Source organism: Vulpes lagopus, chromosome 16, assembly GCF_018345385.1.
Source record: "Vulpes lagopus strain Blue_001 chromosome 16, ASM1834538v1, whole genome shotgun sequence".
In the NCBI taxonomy this organism is placed as follows: Eukaryota; Metazoa; Chordata; class Mammalia; order Carnivora; family Canidae; genus Vulpes; species Vulpes lagopus.
The window spans coordinates 2,224,218-2,245,697 of NC_054839.1; the positions used below are offsets into that span (position 1 = coordinate 2,224,218).

Consider the following 21,480-nt stretch of genomic DNA (forward strand, 5'->3'; position numbering starts at 1 on the left):
TCACCACATTGTAATAGCTTTTGTTAATGGCAGTAGTGTCGAATCCTTTGGGAGGGCTCTTCAGTGCTCCTGACTTGGGAGAGACAGGCTTTTCTGAAATGAAAACATAACACAATTTTACAGACCATACTTGAGACCCCCTCACATACCATCCCCACACAGCCCAGAGCCAGGGGCCACCAACCCACAGGGAAACCCAGACAGAGACCCATGTGTCTCTCCCTCATACTCTGCTCCGAGGTCAGGGAGCCAACATCCTCACAATCCGGACAGCACTCGTCCCATACTCCCTGTTCAGGCTCAACATCTCAGATGGTGCTCCATCATTGACAGTAGGTAAGAGAACACTAGCAAAGTACACCTACAACTTTGTAGTAGTAAAAATAAAAAACTAGGAGAAGAGAATCTGAGGCAATGGGGCAGATCGGTAACAATGTGAAAACATTACCACCCCCAGTCTGGACTACACCTCAGCAATGTAGTACTCAGAACCCAAGTCTCTCTAAACAAGTAGGAGCCGGCTCATAGAGATAAGGAGAAGTGAAGCCAGGCCAAGCAGAGGCCTTAAGACCTCAACTACAGAGAGACAACAGGGAACACAATCATGAGGATCACAGGGATCCAAGTATTTTTACCAGGCCCACATCCCATCAAGAGAGATTTATTTAGTGTAACAGGTATCAAAGCAGTGTCTGCTAACTAGAACACGGCTCTCAGGGTGGGTGTCCTCGTCAGCCACTGGTCCTCCAAGGATCCTGGGGCCGGTAGGGAGCGTGTCCTCAAGGATAGACTCTGCATAGTTGCCACCCACCTCCCCCACCATGTAAACTGACAACAATCTGTGCCTCTGGTGTGCTGGGCTCAGCATCCTTCCACCTGCCCACCCACACTCCCTACAGCACTTCTGCAAACAGTCCGGAAGCTTCAGGTCCCTAATTCCCACTGCCTGCCCAGTACTGCCACCTACCATTTTCCCAGTGACAGAAAGCCCAGATGCCAAACACACACAGACCAAGTGTGGCCGCCTCCTTCCTATGCAATTGTCCACCTGAACCCTCCTTCAACACCTGACTGTAAAGAGCTTCCGAATGGTTGAAAATAGGAATGCCTGGGTGGCTCACTGGTCGAGCATCTGCCTTTATAGCTCAGGTCATGATTCTGGGGTCCTGTGATCAAGTCCCAAAAAGGGCTCCCCATAGGGAGCCTGTCTCTCCCTCTGTGTCTCTCACGAATAAATAAAATCCTTTTAAAAAAACAGTTGAGGGATCCCTGGGTGGCGCAGTGGTTTGGCGCTTGCCTTTGGCCCAGGGCGTGATCCTGGAGACCCGGGATCGAATCCCACATCGGGCTCCCGGTGCATGGAGCCTGCTTCTCCCTCTGCCTATGTCTCTGCCTCTCTCTCTCTCGCTCTGTGACTATCATAAATAAATAAAAATTTAAAAAAAAAAAAAAACAGTTGAGGGGGATCCCTGGGTGGCTCAGTGGTTTGGTGCCTGCCTTTGGCCCGGGGCGCAGTCCTGGGGTCCTGGGATCAAGTGCCGCGTCGGGCTCCCGGCATGGAGCCTGCTTCTCCCTCTGCCTGTATCTCTGCCTCTCTCTCTCTCTCTCTCTCTCTCTCTCTCTCTCTCTATGCCTTTCATGAATAAATAAATAAAAATCTTTAAAAAAAAAAAAAAGGTTGAAAATAAATAATAAAACAGGTGTTATTCCAGTTGAAAGAAATCTGCTCTCTGCCCACAGGATGGAAAACAGAACTCCATGAGAAGTGTTCCTTCTGAACCCATAAGAAATACCAATCTGTCCTAGCTCCCACATTCCTTCCTAGTCTTGCATCCACAGCTAGGTCTGTAACCATGGAAGAGAAAACTGACATGCTTTCACCTGAAGAGAAACAATGCTTTTCCATCTTTAAGACCCGTAATTTGGGGGACAAGTACAAATAGAAGTAAAGGGGAGAGCACTGTGGTCTATGCGGCAGCCATCAAGACCACAAATCGACACCACAAATACCCATGTGCATGCTGTTACCTTCAGTCTGCTTGAAAGTATTTTAAAAATAAATAATTTGTCAAAAAAAAATAAATAAATAAATAAATAAATAAATAAATAAATAATTTGTCAACTGCCTCATTTCACTTAAGACACACCTCCCAAAACCTTAGATAACAGTATTTAATTAACTTACTAAGACAATTACAAGGAAAAAGCTTTTTCAGATGAAGTTTCAGGCTACTAACACTGTATAAAAATAAAAGGTAGGCAGAAGAGAGCCAGACACAGTAGTAGGCGGGGTCCAACCACAGGGTCTTTTGCCCCTTGCAAAAGGCTGTCCACAACTTTGCTAGCTACTGCACAGAACTTAACAGGGATCGGAGGGCTTGCGAACATCTCCCCAAAACTCATGTGTCATTCTCGACAGGGGGCTCTAAGGTAAGAAAGTTCAGCATGGAGCAGTCACACAGAAGAGCTGTGCCTGCTTGTAGTGCCACCAACCGCAAGGTGCCCCCCAAGTAAGGAAGCACGTTTGCCAGGAACACCTGATACACTCAGCTTGCAGGAGGCCGCCACCCCTAACCAGCTCACACTGCAGGGCTGAGGCAGCAGGCTTGGCAGGCTCCCCCATAAGAGCCCCACTGGGGCCTGCTGCTCCTCAAGCATCCCAGCGCCCAGGCCCTCGGGACAGCTGTGTCAGGAGGTTATCTGGTTAACCAAAGGAACTTCTGTGCAGCCAAAGGGAGCCTTCTAACACTTTCCTACCCCCAACCTCCAAACAACAAAATCTACACAAAGTATGATATACCAAGAGAGAAATTATGGCCAATCATACCAAAAAGCACACAAAGGAAACATTAGAAAATACTCAGCCTTCCCAGTATCCTTAAAACAACAAAAAAACACACACCACCCAACTCATTTGGGGCACACCCGATAGCTAAGAATTGATGCAACCTACTGTGACTGAGGGGCAGGGCAACAATGAGAATGCATTTAGTGCTGCCCTTCCAGGGGCCAGAGGATGCAGATCTTCCCTTTCTTGCAATAAACTAAAAATGCCAAAAACAAAACTTAAATATAAGTGTGCTAAATGAGAAAAGGAGGTGGGGAATCACTAGTGGCAATGGCAGGGAGGGCCCCTGGGGGCTGGGGTTGGAGCCAGCCCTTGAGGGCAGGGCAGAATAATGCAGAGACAAGGCATAGTCCTGGTCTGATCCAGACAAACAGGAGGATCTCTTGGTGACCCTTAGAGCTGACAATAAGAAGCCTAAAGCTCCTGAGCACCGATCCAGAGAAACAGCAAGGGTGGAGACTGGCTACTCAGGGGTGGGAGACACAGCCTGTGAGAAATCAAAACCCAGAGTCTGACCCTACTGCAGTGGGTGGTCCAAATCCACACCAAACCCCAGGGGCCCACCAGGATTTGCCTGGGGCAAGAAAAACTCTGGGAGCCCCTCAGGAAGCAAATGTTCCTCCTCTCTGTAAGAGTACTTACTTCCGTAAGCCAGGGTACAGAGGTAGATGTGTAACAAGAAAGTATGAGCTTATGAAGAACAGAGCCAAGAGTGGAAAGATACATATGCGAGGGAAATTAGTACCCAAGACCTAGAAACGGGGTACTATGGAGTAGGTGTGTGTAAAACACCTGGAAAACAATGAACTATTCCTGGAAGTGAGCACTCTGGTCACTAAAATGAAACCCAATGGGCTGCTACCATCACAGGGGAGGGATACTGCTGACCAGAAACGTCCTGAGTATAAAACAAAACATTATAAAAAACAGACTGAAAGCCAGAGAGGGCAAAATAAGATATCTACTAGGATCTTCAGGAGACAATGAACAACAAGCAGGCAGCATTCCTAGAAAGAATGCTTTCCAGAATCAGAACCATGGATGAATGGAGGGCATGGCACCTTGAAGCAGCACTGAAGATGGGGACGCTTGAGGAGGCCCACACAGGAGGCCCCCCTTATCTGTGAGGCATACATTCTAAGACCCCAGAAAATGCCCGAAACCAAGAACATAGCATCCTCCACATGCTACAATTTTCCCTCTATGTACAGACCTACGATAAAGTTTGATTTGTAAGTTAGGCACAGTAGAAGATTAACAAAAGCCCTAACAATATACTCTAAGGAAGGTTACCCTGTCCCGTGCTCATCCAGCGCTCGGGGCTTGAGGGAATAAAATGCCCAGCTCTGTGTCAGCTAATACTCACCTCCTGACATATGTCACTGCTTCTGGACCCTGGCCAACCACAGGTACAGACCAGAATGAGGGGGTGCTACTGTAGCAACAGCCCTCGCCCCTGGCCTGAGGCAAAGACAGTCAGATATTTGACAATGCATGTGACTCCACTATCACAGGCTTTTCTTTTGTGACTATTTTTGGAGTGAGAATGCTTATTGAAGAGAAAAATCAGGAAAACTGATTTGAAAACTCCAGGTCCACCGTTGCCCCTTCATCTGTGATATAAGTGACCCAACAGAGCCTGCCAATTCTAATTCCTCTTCCTACCTTCTGCACGACAGCAGTCACCTCATCTACAAATCCCCACAACAGGTCATGTCACTCTGTGTGGGTTCATTCCACCATCAGCAGCTTCCTCGCTGCCACAGGGCCCTGGACCTGGATGGTGTCCTGTCCTGAGTCCTCCAAGCTCTCTCGCTGGCAACGCACTCGTAGGAAATGCTCAGGAACCCCCATGGGAAGATTTCTCTACCCCTGCTTTTCTGCAACTTAATTACAGAAACTTACACAGATAAGCAAGAAAACAATATATACCATCTTCTTTAGCTTCAAGAATTACCTCTTAGATGCCTCCTCTTCTTTTCTGGAAGCATTGTACAGCAGATCCCAGACACTGGCAATTTACCACAACAGTTTATAGTGTGCGTCAGTCTCAGACTTTAAAACCCAACCACCAGGTGATTCGCACACCAGACAGAAACAGCAGTTCCTCTCATCTCACATCCAGTTGTAGTCAGAGTTCCCCAGACTTAAACTCATCACAACAATGACTTTCTGTAGCTGGCTTACGGAGCCCAGAAACCCAGGAAGATCTACATAACACATACAACATTCTGCCTCTGAGATTTTTATTCAATGCCAGCAGAGCGCCCAGGGGGGCATTCTCCACCTTGTTTTCTATCCAGGGAGCCTGAGGTAGGCATCACGATTTCTGGAAAGACACTTGGGTTTTATTCTCCCAGTTCCCACAACAGAGTTCACTCCAGTAAGTACTTACTGAATGATGCTACCTGAGGTTCTGGAATTGAATGCACTCCTAACAATCCTGATGGTGGAAACCGGAAAATATAGTTGACAAAAGGCAGACTGGATGGGTGGAGAAAGGTCAAGGTAGGTCCTCATATTACAAAGCGGGGCATCAAGAGGTCACTGCTGAGCACCCACCAAGTTACCGTCAAGCATTACCAATGAAGGAAGGCAACAGGAGAACGAAACGTAAAGCCCAAGCTTACAAGGAAGACAAGGTGCCCAGGGAGAGCATCTATGAGACACACATCCCTGCCGAGAAATCCCAGCAGTTGGGCAGGAGCTGCAGGGCAGCTAGGGGGCAGCCATGGATTGGGGAGGAACAGGACCTCCGCTTCCATCACTGGGTGCTTCTGTCCTCCTCGCTTTGTCTTTCCAAGCTCGTACTACCCAACAGTATTTTGTAAGCGAACACAAAACTTTAAAAGAACCACCCTAACACTGGAGGACCATCAATCCTGACCCCTAAACAACTCCATATCAGCTGACCTAGGAGACAGGTCCTTGAAACAGACACTGGAATGTACGCACACGCATGCACAGAACAACCCCTCCATCACCCACTTACACAGCTGTTGGGGTGAGTGCACATAGAATTAGCCTGGAGGGACACTCACTCCCACACCCTAGAAAAATTGCACACCATTTTCTCTCAGATGCACCTACACGTCAGGCCAGGTTCCCCACACACACATGCCTCAGAGGTGCAATCTGTTATCACATCTACATCTGCAACAAGTAGTCCACACAGGCCTCCCCTCTAGAACAGCCTTACCCTGGGCACCTTCAGAAACCTAACCACATGGGCACACACACACACACACTTCCACCAACGCGAAGTTGTTACCTCTATCCCTTTTTCCCTGAAGATTATAATCATAACACTGTTCTTCCATAACTAATTGATCACTGCATCCAAAACCCAGCTGGCATTTTAGGTCTTTTTTATTTCAAAAGTAAACAGGACCCAAGACCCCAGGGCTACCATTCTAACTGCATGACCCGTGCTGTAGCCCTCTCCCTCAGGACCACTGGCCTTGCCGCAGCTCTCCTGTCTCCCTTCGACTGAAGATTCTCTACAGAACATACATAAGACATATACCTTGTGTGCACAAAAGCAGAAATCTATGGTCTTTACACATCAAAGCAACATTGACAGAAAATAAATGCTAACTAACAGGTATATTGGCCATAAGGGGGTACACATTCAGGAAGGAAAGCGCACCTGCAGCAAGCTTTGGAAATAACCTTCTGCAGACTCTTGGTGAAGGGCTATTTGAAAAAAGAAAGCACACCCAGTACAAAGGCACAAATCCACAGGAACACTGCAGTGTGCAGCCACAGGAGGGCAAACGCTCATGGCTATTTAAACTTCCAAGAAGAGGGAGAGATTGAGGGGACTTTCTTGAGCCTTTGCCTGGACACAGATGGCCCAAAAGAGGTCACTTGGGAGGCAGACCTCAGGTTTGTTTATTCGAGAAAGATATTTATAAGTAGGAATTTTAAGGAAGAGAAACTCACAACTTAAAGGACGTCAATATTTGTTTCAGACTGCCAGTTATCCAGCACATTCTGCTTACAGAAAATGAAGAATTACACTGTGAATTACAATGCTTATCTGAAACACACCCTCCAAAAAGGAATCCTAGTCTAAAAATCAGGAAGTCACAGAAATCACTGATGAATTACAACACTAGCATGTTATCATGACCTTCAAATTTTCTTCTCCACTGTTGTAAAGTGATACAGGAAAAACAGGATTTTATATCTTTTGGTCTCAAATGCCCACATCTAAAATCAGACAGGGATAAGTTTCCTTAGACTACACAGATAATTTGTGAACACAGGATGGAAGTTTTCCCCAAAAGGCTATTCCTTTGGTCCAACTGTCAGCTAAAGAATATTTAACATGACACATCACCAATCAGAGTAAATGTGTTAATATTTATACTTTAAAAAAAAAAAAAAAACCAGAAAAACAGGAAATTTTCCAAAGTTACTTGGGTCTCTATTCAGTACAAAAACTTGGGATTCCACGTGACCCACGCAGTTAGTTACCAAATGTTTAAAAGAGTCTCTCATGCACATGCACATGGAAACACTGGGTAAGATATAAAAATTGGCGGAACAGGATGCAGTCGCCTCTGACATAAGCCAATGTAGAAAGACATAATAGCTTTCTTTTTTAAAGCTTTTCTTTTTAAATAATCTCTACACCCAACATGGGGCTCAAATCCACAACCCCAAGATCAAGAGCCTCATACTCTATTGACCGAGCTAGCCAGGCACCCCTTTTAAATACTCTTTTTTTCTAAGTCAATTCTACATGCATGTAATGGCTAGTTACTGTTGGCCTACATGTGACCCCAGAGTCCACTCTGAAAGAGGAGCCCCAGAGCAAGGCAATGGTGCGGCAATGCCAGATTTTACAAGGGTGACAGCGTACCATGAAACCACCCACTGCCCACAGCAAAACTGAGCATGTGCAAGTCCTGTAGGAAACAACTCCCCCAAAGTCACCTGAAGAGGACTTTGAGACCCATGGACTATCTTTTCGGTGAAACCGTCAAAGGTAACTTTCAAAGCCCCAAGAGAATATCTAAGAAGTAACAATTCCTCTGCATTCTTACTGGCAACTCAAAGTCAAAAGTCAACTCAAAATTCCCACTTAAATGAGTCATTCCCGGGGTGCCTGGTGGGGCTCAGTCAGTTCCGGGTCTGCCCCCGGGCTCAGGTCATGATCCCCGGTCCTGGGATCCAGCCCCATGACAGGCTCCCTGCTCAGTGGGGAGTCTGCTGCTCCCTCTTGCCACGACCACCACTTCCCCAGCCCCCCACTTGTGCCCTCCCCCACCTTTCAAATAAATGAAATCTTTTTAAAAATTAGAAAATAAATGAGTCATTCAGGGCAGAATTCAAGTCCTGGATTCAACAAACACAGGACATGAGCCCAGTCAGTCTCCACTCTGATGGCAAGCCCCAGCACCACCTCTGTGGCCCCCTGGCCCGCACTGGTAAAGGCAAAGACCACCTCTCCCTCCCCTCTCCCTTCTCCCACTCTAATGTCCTCCTGGCAATGGCCCAGGACAGCATTCTTGGCCCCAGAATAACCATCAGACTAAGGGACTGGCCAAGAGCCATGCTCACAGCCTGAACGCGGCCCTTCCCAGGGGCTGACCAGTGACCACTGATGAGTCCATCATCCTGCACCCCAAGGCTGTGTCCCCAAAGACAACACAGGGAAGGATGGGCATCCTCGGCCCAGGGCCACTTCGCCAAGGTCCCCCATGAATAACACTTGCTCCTCCCCACAACTCCCACCCAGAGGACCAGCAGCAGCCCCCGGACCAGCATGCCACTTACCACTGGGCTTCATCTCCCGCACGTAGTTGCTGGGAAACCAGCCTGTCTTGCCATTGTGCGTGCCCTCCCACCAGCCGCCTTCTTCCACCCGTGTCACGTGAATGACGTCCCCTTTCGTAAAGGAGAGCTCGTCTTCATTGGTCTGCTGGAAGTTAAACTTTGCTCTCACTACCAGTTGGCTGTTGCTATTGTCAGTCATGTCCTAAAAAGGGAAGAAGGGGAAAAAATGTCACGTCTACATCATCACAAAATTAGATTATGTGTTACTAGAATACAAGGAGTGCAAGCACCTCATTCCGCCATGAGAACATTTAAAGCATAGACTGCCTGCGGCACACCCTGACCACCACGGCCCAGTTCTAGCCCAGAGGAAACCCTCTTCACAGTCTGAAAGGCCTTACTCCGTCCATGGTTCTGCCTACTTCAACAGGACACACTTTAATATGTAGACTTACATCACATTATATGGTACATGTCTACTGTTAGGGAAAACATATTGTGGTCCTTTTAGCATTATAACAACTTTAGTCTTAATTGTGTAACTTAACGGTACAGCTGTGCCATTAACTCATTCTCTATTACTGGACTTAAAGTTTTTTCTACTATTCTACTGCAAAACAAGACTTCGTTAAAACTATGCACATTTTCAAACACACCTGTGTATAAGCTTATATGTTAAATTCAGGTCAGAAAATATATAGGACACATTCTAAATTTTAGTACCAATTTCTAAATTGCCCTCCAGAAAGTTCTAATTACAGCAAGCTACATTTCCACCAACAGTACTTAAGAGCTAGCTCTTCACATGTTCACCAGCACTGAAAATTATCCAGCATTTTGATTTGTGTCAAACTGCTGGAAAGATGTGGTATCTCTTTTTACTCTGCATTTTTTCATGAGAGTAAGCCTATGTGCCCAACTCCAAAAGACAGGAAGAGGGAGGCAGATTGGCTAGAGTTTCTTTTCACTTCCATCAATCCTGGACGGGGTGCTAGAGAGGCTTGCCACTGGGATCTACCAACAGGAGTAAAATAAACACCTCCTCAAGAAAAGTCACATCTCCTGACAAAGGGAGCCAAAGAAGGACAGCATACAGGCCCACTCACCCACTGACAGGGGTACACCCTCAGCCTGCACCGTCCACAGGGATGGAGAAGGACATTTGATACCCCACCAAGTACCAGTGCCACGCCTGCACTGGTGACATCAGTAAGGATCAGACAGGGAGTCCCTACCTCTACCCGCCCCCAGGCGGCAGCCAGTGGGCCCCTCTGCCCACACAGGTGTCCCCCATCCTGCAGGCAGCTTTGGAGGAGGGCCTGGGCCCAGCCGGTCCCCCTCCCCCACCCAGCAAGAACCCCAGCAATACCAGTTGGGTGAGGCCAACCAGACCCCACCAGAAGGACTCTGAAAACTAAGCTGCCCCCGGGAAGCACAGCTGACTGACTGCTAGCTCAGCTTATCTTTGCAAACCACAATCATCTTTGCACCAGTTGTCCACCATGATCTTCCTTACATTCTCCTTCCTGTGACCCACACTGGGCAAGCTGGCTTTGTGTGAGACCTGAACAGAGCCCATCCTGACAAGTTTTCACAACGGAACACAACATGTAATCAAGCACACAAGCAGAGCAGATTCCACAGAGGTCAAATAGTCATCCCCACCCCAGAACGAGCCTGCAGCCAGCCCATCCGCCTCACTTGGCCACCAGTGCTGAGGCCCTCTCTCCAGGCATAACACTGACCAGAACACGGCAAATGAGGTCAACTATACTCTCCCCGCCAAGCTGCAATTTTTTCTGCACGCAGCCACATGTTAGACAAACATCACTGACACCTCCTCCACTTGAGAAATGGTCAACCCACAACAGAAAGACAGGTGTCCGAGGACAGGCAGCCTAGATCCATCTAAATTCCTGGATCCACCAATGTCCACTGGTTCAGCACCTACTAGAGACATATGTTCAAGATGTCCTAAGGAGCGCTGCTAAGAGAACGGGACGCCAAAGGCGGGATGCAAAGGCGGACATGCCACACCAGACACCGCAACAACTCCACACCGAAGTCCGCCTCCTATCCTAACACAGACAAGAAGAGCTCAAGTCACTGCTGCTGAGGTCAGAAAACCAGAAGCATGTATTTAGCCACTATCTTATTTTGGATTTCTCTTCTTCCCCTTTCTCAAAGCTCTCTGGCAAATAAAGCTCATCAGAAAGGTAAACATAACAAAGGGGACACTAGTCAGGTCTGCTTCCTGTTCTTGCATGCGAATGTGTGACTTGTAGAAACTCATCCAGTGTTTTCTAGATGTACGTTTCAGGTAGGTCAGTGACAGGGCACATGTATAGTACCTCCTGTGGGGGCAGTCACCTGTACCCAGCACAGACATCTGTTCTTAACAGCCCACAAAGGGCTGCCTGATGCCCACAAAGGCCCGCCTGTCAAAACCACCCACATCCAGAGCTTCCTCAAGCAGTCTACTCTATGTTCTGAAGTTATCCTAATCATCCAAAACTAGGATATCCTGGAGTGCTGCCTTCACGTGAACTTCATCCTCTGTTCCCTGGAATTACCTATAATTTCCCTGATAGTAGAAAAGCCTGTCAAAGACCCAATTTCAACTCCAATGGCTAATACTACCCAGTCTTGTGATCTTGTATAAAGATCATGACTCCTCTAGGCTTGTTTCCTCAGAAGATATTCCCTCAAACAGAAGATGCTAGCCATCAGACCACCTCCCTTCGAAACCGTGTAGGGCACTGCCACTCCCAAGACAGGGGTGGTACTTTCAGGGAGCTCTGTCCAGCCCCTTGGGCACACGTGCAGACTCCGCACTTGTACCTCTGGTTAAGCGCGTGTCTCCTGACGGCCAAAGCTAAGATTTATTTTGATGGGATCACAAAATCAGTGTTCAAGAAACCATGAATTTTTAGATTATGGAAAATTTCAAACACAAAGTAGAAAATGATGGTAGGTGGAGGTCCACCTGTCACCTACTCATCCTCCCACTTGTGTACGCTGTTTTGGCTACTAACCCCTTTTTGGTTAGGTCACTTCCAAGTATCTTCTCCCATTCCATTTGTTGACTTTCTTCGATGTAATAAAGCCTTTTTTTTTTTTAAAGCGTACTCATAAGTTTTTTTTTTCCCTTGCCTGAGGAGACATACCTAGAAAAAGGTTTCTATGGCCTTTGTTTTCTCCTAGGAGTTTTAGGATTTGGGTCTCACATTTAGATCTTTAACTCATTTTGAGTTTATTTTTGTGCATGATGTGAGAAAGTGGTCCAGTTTTTCCCCACTGTATATTCTTGCCGGCTCTGCTATAGATTAACTGACAGAGCTGTGGGTTTATTTCTAGGCTCTCAATTCTGTTCCAATGATCTTGTGCCAGTTCTGTACTGACTGTTACAGCTTTGTAGTGCACCTTGAAATCTGGGATTGGGATACCTCCAGCTTTGTTCTTTCTCAAGACTGCCTTGGCTATCTGAAGTCTTTTGTGGCTCCAAACAAATTGTACTATTACTTGTTCTAGTTCTGTGACAAAATAACTATTGTTTTGGCAGGCACTACATCAAATCTACAGACTGCTTTGGGGAGCGTGGGCATGTTAACAGTACGGACTCTTCTATACAGGAGCATGTTTGCATTTGTTTGCATCGTCTTCAATTTCTTTCACCATTTTCTAGTGTTCAGAGTACAGGTCTTTCACCCCCTTGATTAGGCTTATTCCTTTTTTATTCTTTTTGGCACAACTGTAAATGAAAATAAGAAAACAATTTCTCTTTCTGGTGCCCATCAACCAGCTTTAAATATACATTTTGCCATTCTTATTTCATTATAATTTTTAATCCAAGAAAATTACCTCAAAGTACTATTAACAACACCTGCAAAAAACCTAAAGACAAAGAAGGTCGTCCTCAGGGAGCATGGTAAGAGAAGCCTAACGCTGCTCCTCACCACCAGCAGCTAATGGGGTCTCTTCCAATCACAGACACTAAACAGGAGGGATGGTAGATGGCTTTTTATTTCTGATGTAACTTAAACTTTCTCCAGCTCATTAAAAATTAATCCTATGCAGGTTGTGATCTCAGTAACATTCACTATTCACTAAACATTATATTTAACTGCATTTTACTTAGAACTATACATTTGCAATCTAGTCTTCATGTATTCCAAAATAAGTAGTTACAAAACTGGCACAAGTAGTGGTGCCTGGGTGGCTCAGTTGGTTGAAGAGTCTGACTCGATTTCTCCTCGGCTGTGATCTCAGGGTCAGAAGATAGAGCTCTGCACAGTGCAAAAGCCTACTTGGGATTCTCTCTCTGCCCTTCCCCCATACCTCACATGCACCCATGCTGTAAAATAAAATTTTAAAAACTTGGCACAACAGATATTTCTTTATCCAGTTTGCTACATTTGCTTTTTCTACATTTTACCCCAGGAATTTTATAAAAGCCAAATTTAAAACATTTTCCAAGTAGTTTGTATATTTTTTCTCAATTTGGAATTAAAATATTCCCAACAGTGCTCTGCAAAATTCACCTAACATCAAACCCTGTGCCTCATGGGGTCAACTGGGAGGGTTATCTGAGGGACTGCAGGAACAGTGTCTGGAACAGTACACGGAACAGTGCACACAAAACAGTGGTACAGAGTGTAACACACACAAGAACAGAAACAAGAAGGAGGCCTCTAAGGAGAAACAGGCAAACAGCAATGAGTGAGCTTATGTTCAAAAAGTTCAGGAAATGTAAAAATTACAATCCCTTTCATAGCTTCCTTTTTAACCCTCCTTCATGAATTAAAGTCAAATTCCCTACACAAAATACAACTCTAACCAATTTATTTCTTTAAGGTCACCTTTAGTTTATTTAACAATATTCCTTTCTGTGTCAAAGCAGACAACGTAGCCATGGTCCATAAACACTCAAAAGCTGGGTTCTCTTTAGACTCATGTGCAAGACCACTGGTCTCCAACACAGGTTTACTAAAATGGTACCCGAAAGGAAAGTGACATGACTAACTCATTAAACTAACTGCAAACTGCCCATTAGCTCAAAAGAGGGCTCTGTTTCTACAAGGACAACCAGGATGGCCTCTCCACACAGTGCCCGTTCAGTGCTGTCCACTTCCTCCCTGCCAGTTCCACAGTCACTGTTCTTTGCTCACAGCCTGTATCTTAACAGTGAGACATGGATTTTTCTTCACTTCCCAAGATAACCATTCATTTCAATTCCTTATTCACTCCACTACCAGCCATTAGAAGGGAGTCTCTCCTCCACAAATCTCATCCTCACTCAGGAAAGTACTCTAAGTCATGCTTTTAGAAAGACCATCTTTTGATTCTTTAGCTGATAGCCATTTCTTCTTTATACATCTAAATTTCTTATTCCCATACTTCCATACATTTGCAGAAAGCAAATAAAATACAAGGGATAAGGAAAACACTTTAAAGCCCCTATCTCTCTAGATTATCTAAGGAGTCTTAAAATATAACCCCCCAAAGTATACAAAAGCAATCAAATATAACATCTGGATCATGTGGTGATAAGCAAATTCCATGCCCACATAAAGGAACAATAGGCACAAAGCCAAAGCGCCCTTGGCTGAGCAGCCCCTGGTTCACACTCATCCCCCAATATACTTCAATCAACTCAAACTTACCAAACTTCGATACTGGCCCTGGAACAACTTTGAAGTCCGACTATGCGACGGCTGAGCTCCCAGGGAGTCAAAAGACTTTATCCGATGAGACGAGGGCCGAGCACACACAGAGTCACTTCCCAGGCCGATGTCTGTAAAGGTCATGCATAGAGAAGAGGAGCTGAGAGGCTGGAAAGCGCACCGCCCCTCACTGCACACCCTCTCTCCGCTGGTTGGGGGGGAGGGGGGTGACCCTTCACCATGGCAGCCCCCACCCCCCCACCCTAGGGAGTACACAGCAGGCAGCAGGCAAGGCAGGCAAGGCAGACCTCCCGCCAAAGCAGCAACATGTACACAAGCACTCCTCAGGAATTAACTTCAGAGAACTATTTCAGTTCTTCTCTAGTATAATTTTCAAATTTCTGAAAGGATTTATAACTTTTTACTATCTTCCCTTCCACATGGAAAAAACAAGCCTCTCAAATTCTGAGCATCCCCCAACACATCACGCCTGCCCGATCACTTCTCCAGGACAGAGCTTCCTGCACTAAGCAGCAGGAATTATTTTGCAAAAACCAAGAGAAAAATCCCCTTAGCACTTTTAGCTAGAGGCCGTTCTGAGGATGTACTTCCTTGAAACAAAGGCAGCCACACTTTACTTCACAAAGCTGCTGGAAGGACTGAAGTGAACAGCTATGAAAGTGCTCCACTCACTCCCGCAAGTCTCCTCAGGACCAGACACTCTCACTTAGGCCAACCAAACAGTAAATGTTAGCAACCCATTTCTTAGAAGCGAGTTGACTGAGAAGAAAATGAGGCCATGAAGAAACTTTCCTGGGAAATCACTATACCGAGACCCACCCACACACCTAGCAATTTCTAAAGCTACTAAACACATGGGGAGTCTTCTTTAAAAATATCCTTGGGGCGCCCGGGTGGCTCGGTTTGTGAAGCAGTCAACTCGATTTTGGCTCAGGTCATGATCTCAGGGTCGTGAGATCAAGCCCCGCATCAGGCTCCATGATGAGTGCAGAGCCTGCTTGGGGTTCTCTCAGTCTCTCTCCACCCCATCCCCCTCACTCCCTAAAAATAAATAAAATAGTACCAAAAAAAAAAAAAAAGAATATCCTTAAGCTGGAAGTGTCCAGTTCCTATTTTTCTGGCAGATCTGTTGGGGTTGGCTTACATAGTGTCTTATAACATTGCCAATTTTATAGCTGTCAATTGCAAATCTGACATTCTCACAGAAGGCCCAGATTTCAACTGTTCCTGAAGCACACAGGCTGTAGCACCCCCAGGGCCTATACTCCCTGAGACAGAAGTAGGGCTGTATGCACAGAGAGGAGCCCACCTGGGCTTCTGTCCTTCTTGCTGCCCACCTGGCTCTACAGACACTGGTATCTGGAAACCCAGTCCTCAAACAGCCCTGGCAGCCCAGTCTTACATCTCTACCAGAGCATCTCTAAAAGACGATGCCACCCTCAGGTCCTGCCTCAGGCTGTAAAAATTGCCAGGGCTTTCTACTACAGCAAGACACAGGCCTTGGGAATCTCAAGCACAAAACCAGCCCTTAAGGAAAAAAAAAAAAAAGCCAAAAAACAAAAAACAGCCCCCCTCAAGGATATTCCACGGAGATTCTGCCCACAATGGCTACTCGCTGTACCCCCTCTGTTCTCACCTGACTCCACCTTTTAAGGGACTGTTCAGTGCAATGGATGTGTCTCATAACATCCCATTTTCCCATTATCTGTCGTCTGTTCAGTTTAAAGTTTTCATCAATATACCCAAAGAACACAAGGGTCTTTAGGTGGCAGAAGGGAAATTCTAACACGCTTCTCCCCACAAAGCCTACAAACTTGAAACTGCAATTGTGCTGGCGTTCATTTAAAAGTGAGATCAAAAAAGACAGGGTCATTTCCATCACACTGACTTCAGTAACAAAATTTAAGAACAAACAGCCCAGTATAAAAGCAGAAAGTTCTCGGGGCACCTGAGTGGCTGAGTCAGCTAGGTGTCCAACTCTTGATTTACAGGCCAGGTTGTAACTCAGGGTCCCGGGATCTAACCCCACATCAGGCTCTACACTCAGCACAGTGGGCTTGAAATTCTCTTTCCCTCTGCCTCCGCCCCTCCCCCTTGTACACTAGCATGCATTCTCTCAAAAACAAAACAACAAAAAGGCAGAAACTTCTTTCTAGCTGAGAAGCTTACAGTGTCAACACTGAAAGGAAGAACACCAAGTTTACCAAGTTTATCTCAGAACTTTCCAAACAGGTCTTTGTCAAGAACATCTTACATCCACTAAGTGTCCAATGCTCTCAAGGGTATGGAAGCAATATCTCTGCACCAGACAGGATGAAAACAATGGCATCATGCCCAGCAGACAGCAGATTCCATCCACATTCATTATGAAGAGCACCTGCCTGAGGGCACAGACCAGAGCTGCCCCATGGCACCTGCCCCTCATCTTCCCTAACCTGGCACCTGTTCTTCAACTGCAGGGAGACCATGCAAGCAGCAGCAAGGCCAAAGGAGCCCTTTTCCCTCCTGGGGAGCCAAAAGAGGTGGCAGCCCTGGAGGCAGAGGGGTCTCCGTAAAAAATGACATGTAGATTGCCTCTGTGTCTGCTCCTCTCATCCCTGTCTGCACAGTGACCCCTGGTGGTCCTAGGACACCCCGAGAAAACTGAGGCACAGGTGGTTATCAAAGCAGCTGGCAAGCAGGACCCAGACACTGAAGAAATGCAACTGCACCCACTCTGCATCGGTTTCTCCCGTTCGACTACAGTGATCAATTCTAAGATTTCTGTCACCACGTTACATCCACCATTACAGAATTCCTTCCTCATCAGGTTTTAACTTTAAAGCTACCTCTGTTACAATGTGGGCTAGAGAATGCAGCCTCAATGTCTAATGACCTTTATGAAATGCCCAGAAGTTCTATCTGCAAACATCAAGTGGAAGGATGATCCCAACTATTTACATCTTTGTATCCCCTTCCCTTCTCCATCCTGGTCTCTCTCCCTCTTCCTCCTGGATTTAGATCCTCACCCACCTTTCCATATTTGCTCACAGATGGACTAACTTACCAGCTGAGTGAACTCCCCAGATACGTCAGCCTCAACAGCCCTAGGAGATGTTCAACTTTAAATTGCGCAGTCAAGCTGGGAAAACCTAGCCACATCAGAAGCCCTACCTGTGGATGGCAGGCAGTGGCAGGGGCTCTGGGTGGCACCCCCCTCTTCCACACCTCCACGCAGGCAGGGGTGTGGCACCCAGACAGCCAACCCAGCAAACAAGTTCTAGAAGGGGCACCAGAGTCCCTGAGCACAGCGCACCCTAAGCTGGGGTTGCAGCCCACCACATTCTGATTCTGTTTCCCCCTACACTCCCATCTGAATGGCCAGGAAGCAAGGGACAAGAGCCCCTCACAAAATATACCTGAGGTTTTTTTTTTTTTTTTTTTAATTTTTATTTATTGATGATAGTCACACAGAGAGAGAGAGAGAGGCAGAGACACAGGCAGAGGAAGAAGCAGGCTCCATGCACTGGGAGCCCGACGTGGGATTCGATCCCAGGTCTCCAAGATCACGCCCTGAGCCAAAGGCAGGCGCTAAACCACTGAGCCACCCAGGGATCCCCCTGAGGTTTTTTTAATCAAGAGACCTCAAGGTCTAACTTTCTCCCATAAATCTGAAACTAAAAATGTACAAAGGTAAATGGGAAAACAAAACAAAACAAAACAAAAAATCTTTAAAACACAAGAGCCACAAAGTCCTTTCAGATCCACCCAGCTCTGTAAAGACAGAATTCCTGGGTGCTCAGGGGGCAGGCGGGGGTGCGGGAGAGATGGTGCGGGGGCTCCCTTTAAAAAGTTTGCACAGCAGCTGTCCTGTCCTCACTGAGGGACCCCAGAAGGGAAGCACCCTGGGTCTCCAGCTCCATTCAGCCCCCTCCACTGAGGGATGACCCGAGCTCACGACACTGCAAAACACACAGCCTGGGGACCCTATAACCCTCAGGAAGCCTGGCCCAGGTATGGCTTTACTACAGGGGCCAATTCACAGGCTACTTCCTTGTCATGGTCACATCTTAAAAACAGTCACTGACTGGATCTGTTCCCTAGATATGAGCTTTGATCAGCATAAACTGAATAAAAATCCAGAGAAAGAGGGGATCCCTGGGTGGCGCAGCGGTTTGGCGCCTTCCTTTGGCCCAGGGCGCGATCCTGGAGACCCGGGATCGAATCCCACGTCGGGCTCCCAGTGCATGGAGCCTGCTTCTCCTCCCTCTGCCTGTGTTTCTGCCTCTCTCTCTCTCTCTGTGACTATCATAAGTAAAAAATAAAAATTCTTTAAAAAAAAAAAAAAATCCAGAGAAAGTGCTCTTAGCTCCAAGACAGCCCATGAATCTGCCCATGTGACCTATGTCCGAAGAAAGGAGAACACCTGCTACCCACCAGAGGCCCTAAGACTTTGATCATGTAAGGAAAAAAAATCATAGCAAAAATCACAACCAAAAATGTAACGTGATTGCTTATTTTTACAATTCAGTAATGCTCATTTTTGCCTTGCCAACCAAAGAGCAAATGTTTTTGCCCCTTTGCCTTCCCACCCCCTCAAGTTCAACAGAAAATTCTTACCTGCTGTTACTTTGTTTAGAGTCACCAAGGAACTGAGGACCTTGTTAAAATTCTGCCCCTGATACAAATCATTTGCATCAAATGTCTGAAAGGAAAAATTAAACAAGTTAGTAGGGTCTTATATGTTAGGTACAGGATAAACAAAGTTCTCACAGCAACAAGAGGACTGTGGCAGGATTCCCTGAGCAAGTCCTAAAGATGCAGGCCCCCCAGAAGGAGAAGACCAGGGATGCAGCTTCCCACACAGGGGCGGGGTCCTATCAGTTCCCTCATTCAGGAACATTCTGATCGAGGACACAGAGCGTGAGACCAGCTTCTTACCTGCCAACTCCCCACATGGTCCCAAACACCTCAGCTGGCTGGGCAGAGCCCTCCAGGCTAGGGAGCAGTAGCTACTGGCCCTCAGGAGGCAGAGCTGGCTTCACAATCCCATCCCAGCCACAGGCCCTTCCACAAGCAAAGCACAGCAAGAGAAACATAGAACTGACAGTAGTAGGAAGGAAAAAGCAGGTTCAGAAGGGGGATACCTCTGCCCTCTAGGCACAGCCCTGAGGACACACACCCCAACTATCTAGTCTGCATCTCCTCCAACCTCCACCACCTACAGACCTGGCACACGTGGGAGTCCGTCCTGGCACTCTTGCACACAGACACACACAAGCTAGAAGAGCACAAGAGCTTGCCTAGATACATTCCAGCTGGTCTTCAGTGTATACGCTACACTATACACACACAGCTCACTCCCAAACACTGCCTGAAGACTACAGATACCTTCTGATCATCAAGTAATCCCCACACACAAAATATTTTTTTTAAAAAAAGAATTTATTTATTTGCAAGGGAGAGCAAGAGAGAGAGCATGAGCAGGAGGTGGTGGGGAGAGGGAGAAGGAGACTCCACACTGAGCAGGGAGCCCAACATGGAATTCCATCCCAAGACCTCGAGATCATGACCTGAGGGGAAGGCAGAGGTTTCACGGAATGAGCCACCCAGGTGCCCCACAAAAAAATTTTTAATCCTCAAATCACCCACATCTCTTTCAGAGATGTCAATAACAAAGATGTACTTCGATATCCAAACATAAACCACATAAACAGCCTTCCAAGTTTCTCGCACTAGGGCAGAAATGAACAAACATCACCAATCATCCCAGGAAGGAGTGGGGGGGGGCAACTTCCTCTCCAGGCTGCCTTCCATCTCTTCCCACCTCTCCCCACCCCCTTCCTCCATCTCACACATCCTGCCAGGAACCCCCTTCTTCCTGCCTCCCGGCTCCCATCCCTTAACTCTTCCTCACAGGACATCTCCCGGCCACACCTCCCCCACCAGTCTTGGTTAGGTGCCCTAATCAGGCTCTCCCAGTGCACTCAAGAAAATGACACCATTATGTTCCAAGTGTGTATGCCACCGTAAAGTCTGTAAAACCAGATTTCACGATGTCTAACATCTAGCAAAACAGCCATCACACAGTAAAAACTCCAATGTTGGCTGAATTTATAAATGTACCAATCAATCCACCCATCCACCCTGTGGTGCTCAGTGTCACTAGGAGAGACATTCACATCAAGAGCAACTAAGAGGAGTCATTTCAAATCTAATTGCGGTCTTTCTCAAAAAATCTTCACTAGACGGTCCTCTGCCTTTAATTTCTGAAATGAGTAAAAATCATGAGGTCGGGTTTATTTAAACATGAGCAAGCAAAAAGAAAAACCAAAAACTGAAAAACTTTAAGAAAGGAGGCCATCAAATCATGAAGTGAAGGTAATAGCTGAACACACAGCTCACTGTTCTAAACACTGAAAGAACCTACATGGAGCCCTAGCGCATCAGTGTGGCCTCATCTAAGCATTCTGTACGGTTCCTAATGCCATTTCTCTTACAGCAGACATACACAATAAGGCAATTTCACGCCAGATCCTCACGCCAGAAAAATTACCCCTCAGAACAGAGCGTCTTTAGAATCAGCTTCTACAACACAAAATTCATTTGTTGATATTTAAGAAATTCCAAGTAAAATGAGAGCACTATCTAAGCTGATTCATCCACCGTTTTTAACGAGTTTAGTTGTGTTTTTTAAGAGAATTAAGAGTATTAACCTCAAAAGGCCACAGCTTCCTTATATATAGAACATGAACATTCCCTCACTTGTGAAATGCAGGACTAGCTAATCTGCATGTCATTCTATCTCATTTTAGATAGAAAAATTGTGTGGTATTCTACAAGACGAATTCTACTAACCTTCATTGTGGTGAGGCAGCAAGTCCCAAAACCCAGAAAAACAGGATGTTGAATACTGAAGTTTCCTGTTATTCCAGAACTACATATCTTTCTCACTTGGATACCAGGAAGCGTCTGGTTGGCTGAAGCTGCCCACCAATGGGCTTCAATGTGACATCATAACCTAAGTGAATTCACACATGCACTGCATTTTGTAACAGGAAACTACACAATGAGAGGAGACAACCACTTGTCACTGAGGAAAAACATACATAAACATACATTCTCAATTGATGAATGTTTTGACTAAAGCTCTTCTTTAGAAAGAGACAGCAGACTCTTTCC

At 46.4% G+C, this 21,480-nt stretch overlaps 1 protein-coding gene across 7 annotated transcripts in view; it reads right to left on the bottom strand.

Annotated features, from left to right (window-relative positions):
- Positions 1-21,480, bottom strand: part of ARHGEF7 (Rho guanine nucleotide exchange factor 7) — a 123,624-nt gene that overhangs the window by 50,559 nt on the left and 51,585 nt on the right. For 6 of the 7 annotated variants that reach the window (XM_041731375.1, XM_041731372.1, XM_041731368.1 and 3 more), the window contains 4 exons: positions 18,919-19,003; positions 14,299-14,429; positions 8,636-8,837; positions 5-93 (listed from right to left, as the gene is read on the bottom strand). In XM_041731375.1, the coding sequence (XP_041587309.1) occupies positions 5-93; positions 8,636-8,837; positions 14,299-14,429; positions 18,919-19,003 (507 nt within the window). Of the gene's footprint in view, positions 1-4; positions 94-8,635; positions 8,838-14,298; positions 14,430-18,918; positions 19,004-21,156; positions 21,211-21,480 lie in introns of those variants that run through there. The other variant, XM_041731374.1, reaches the window with a different exon arrangement.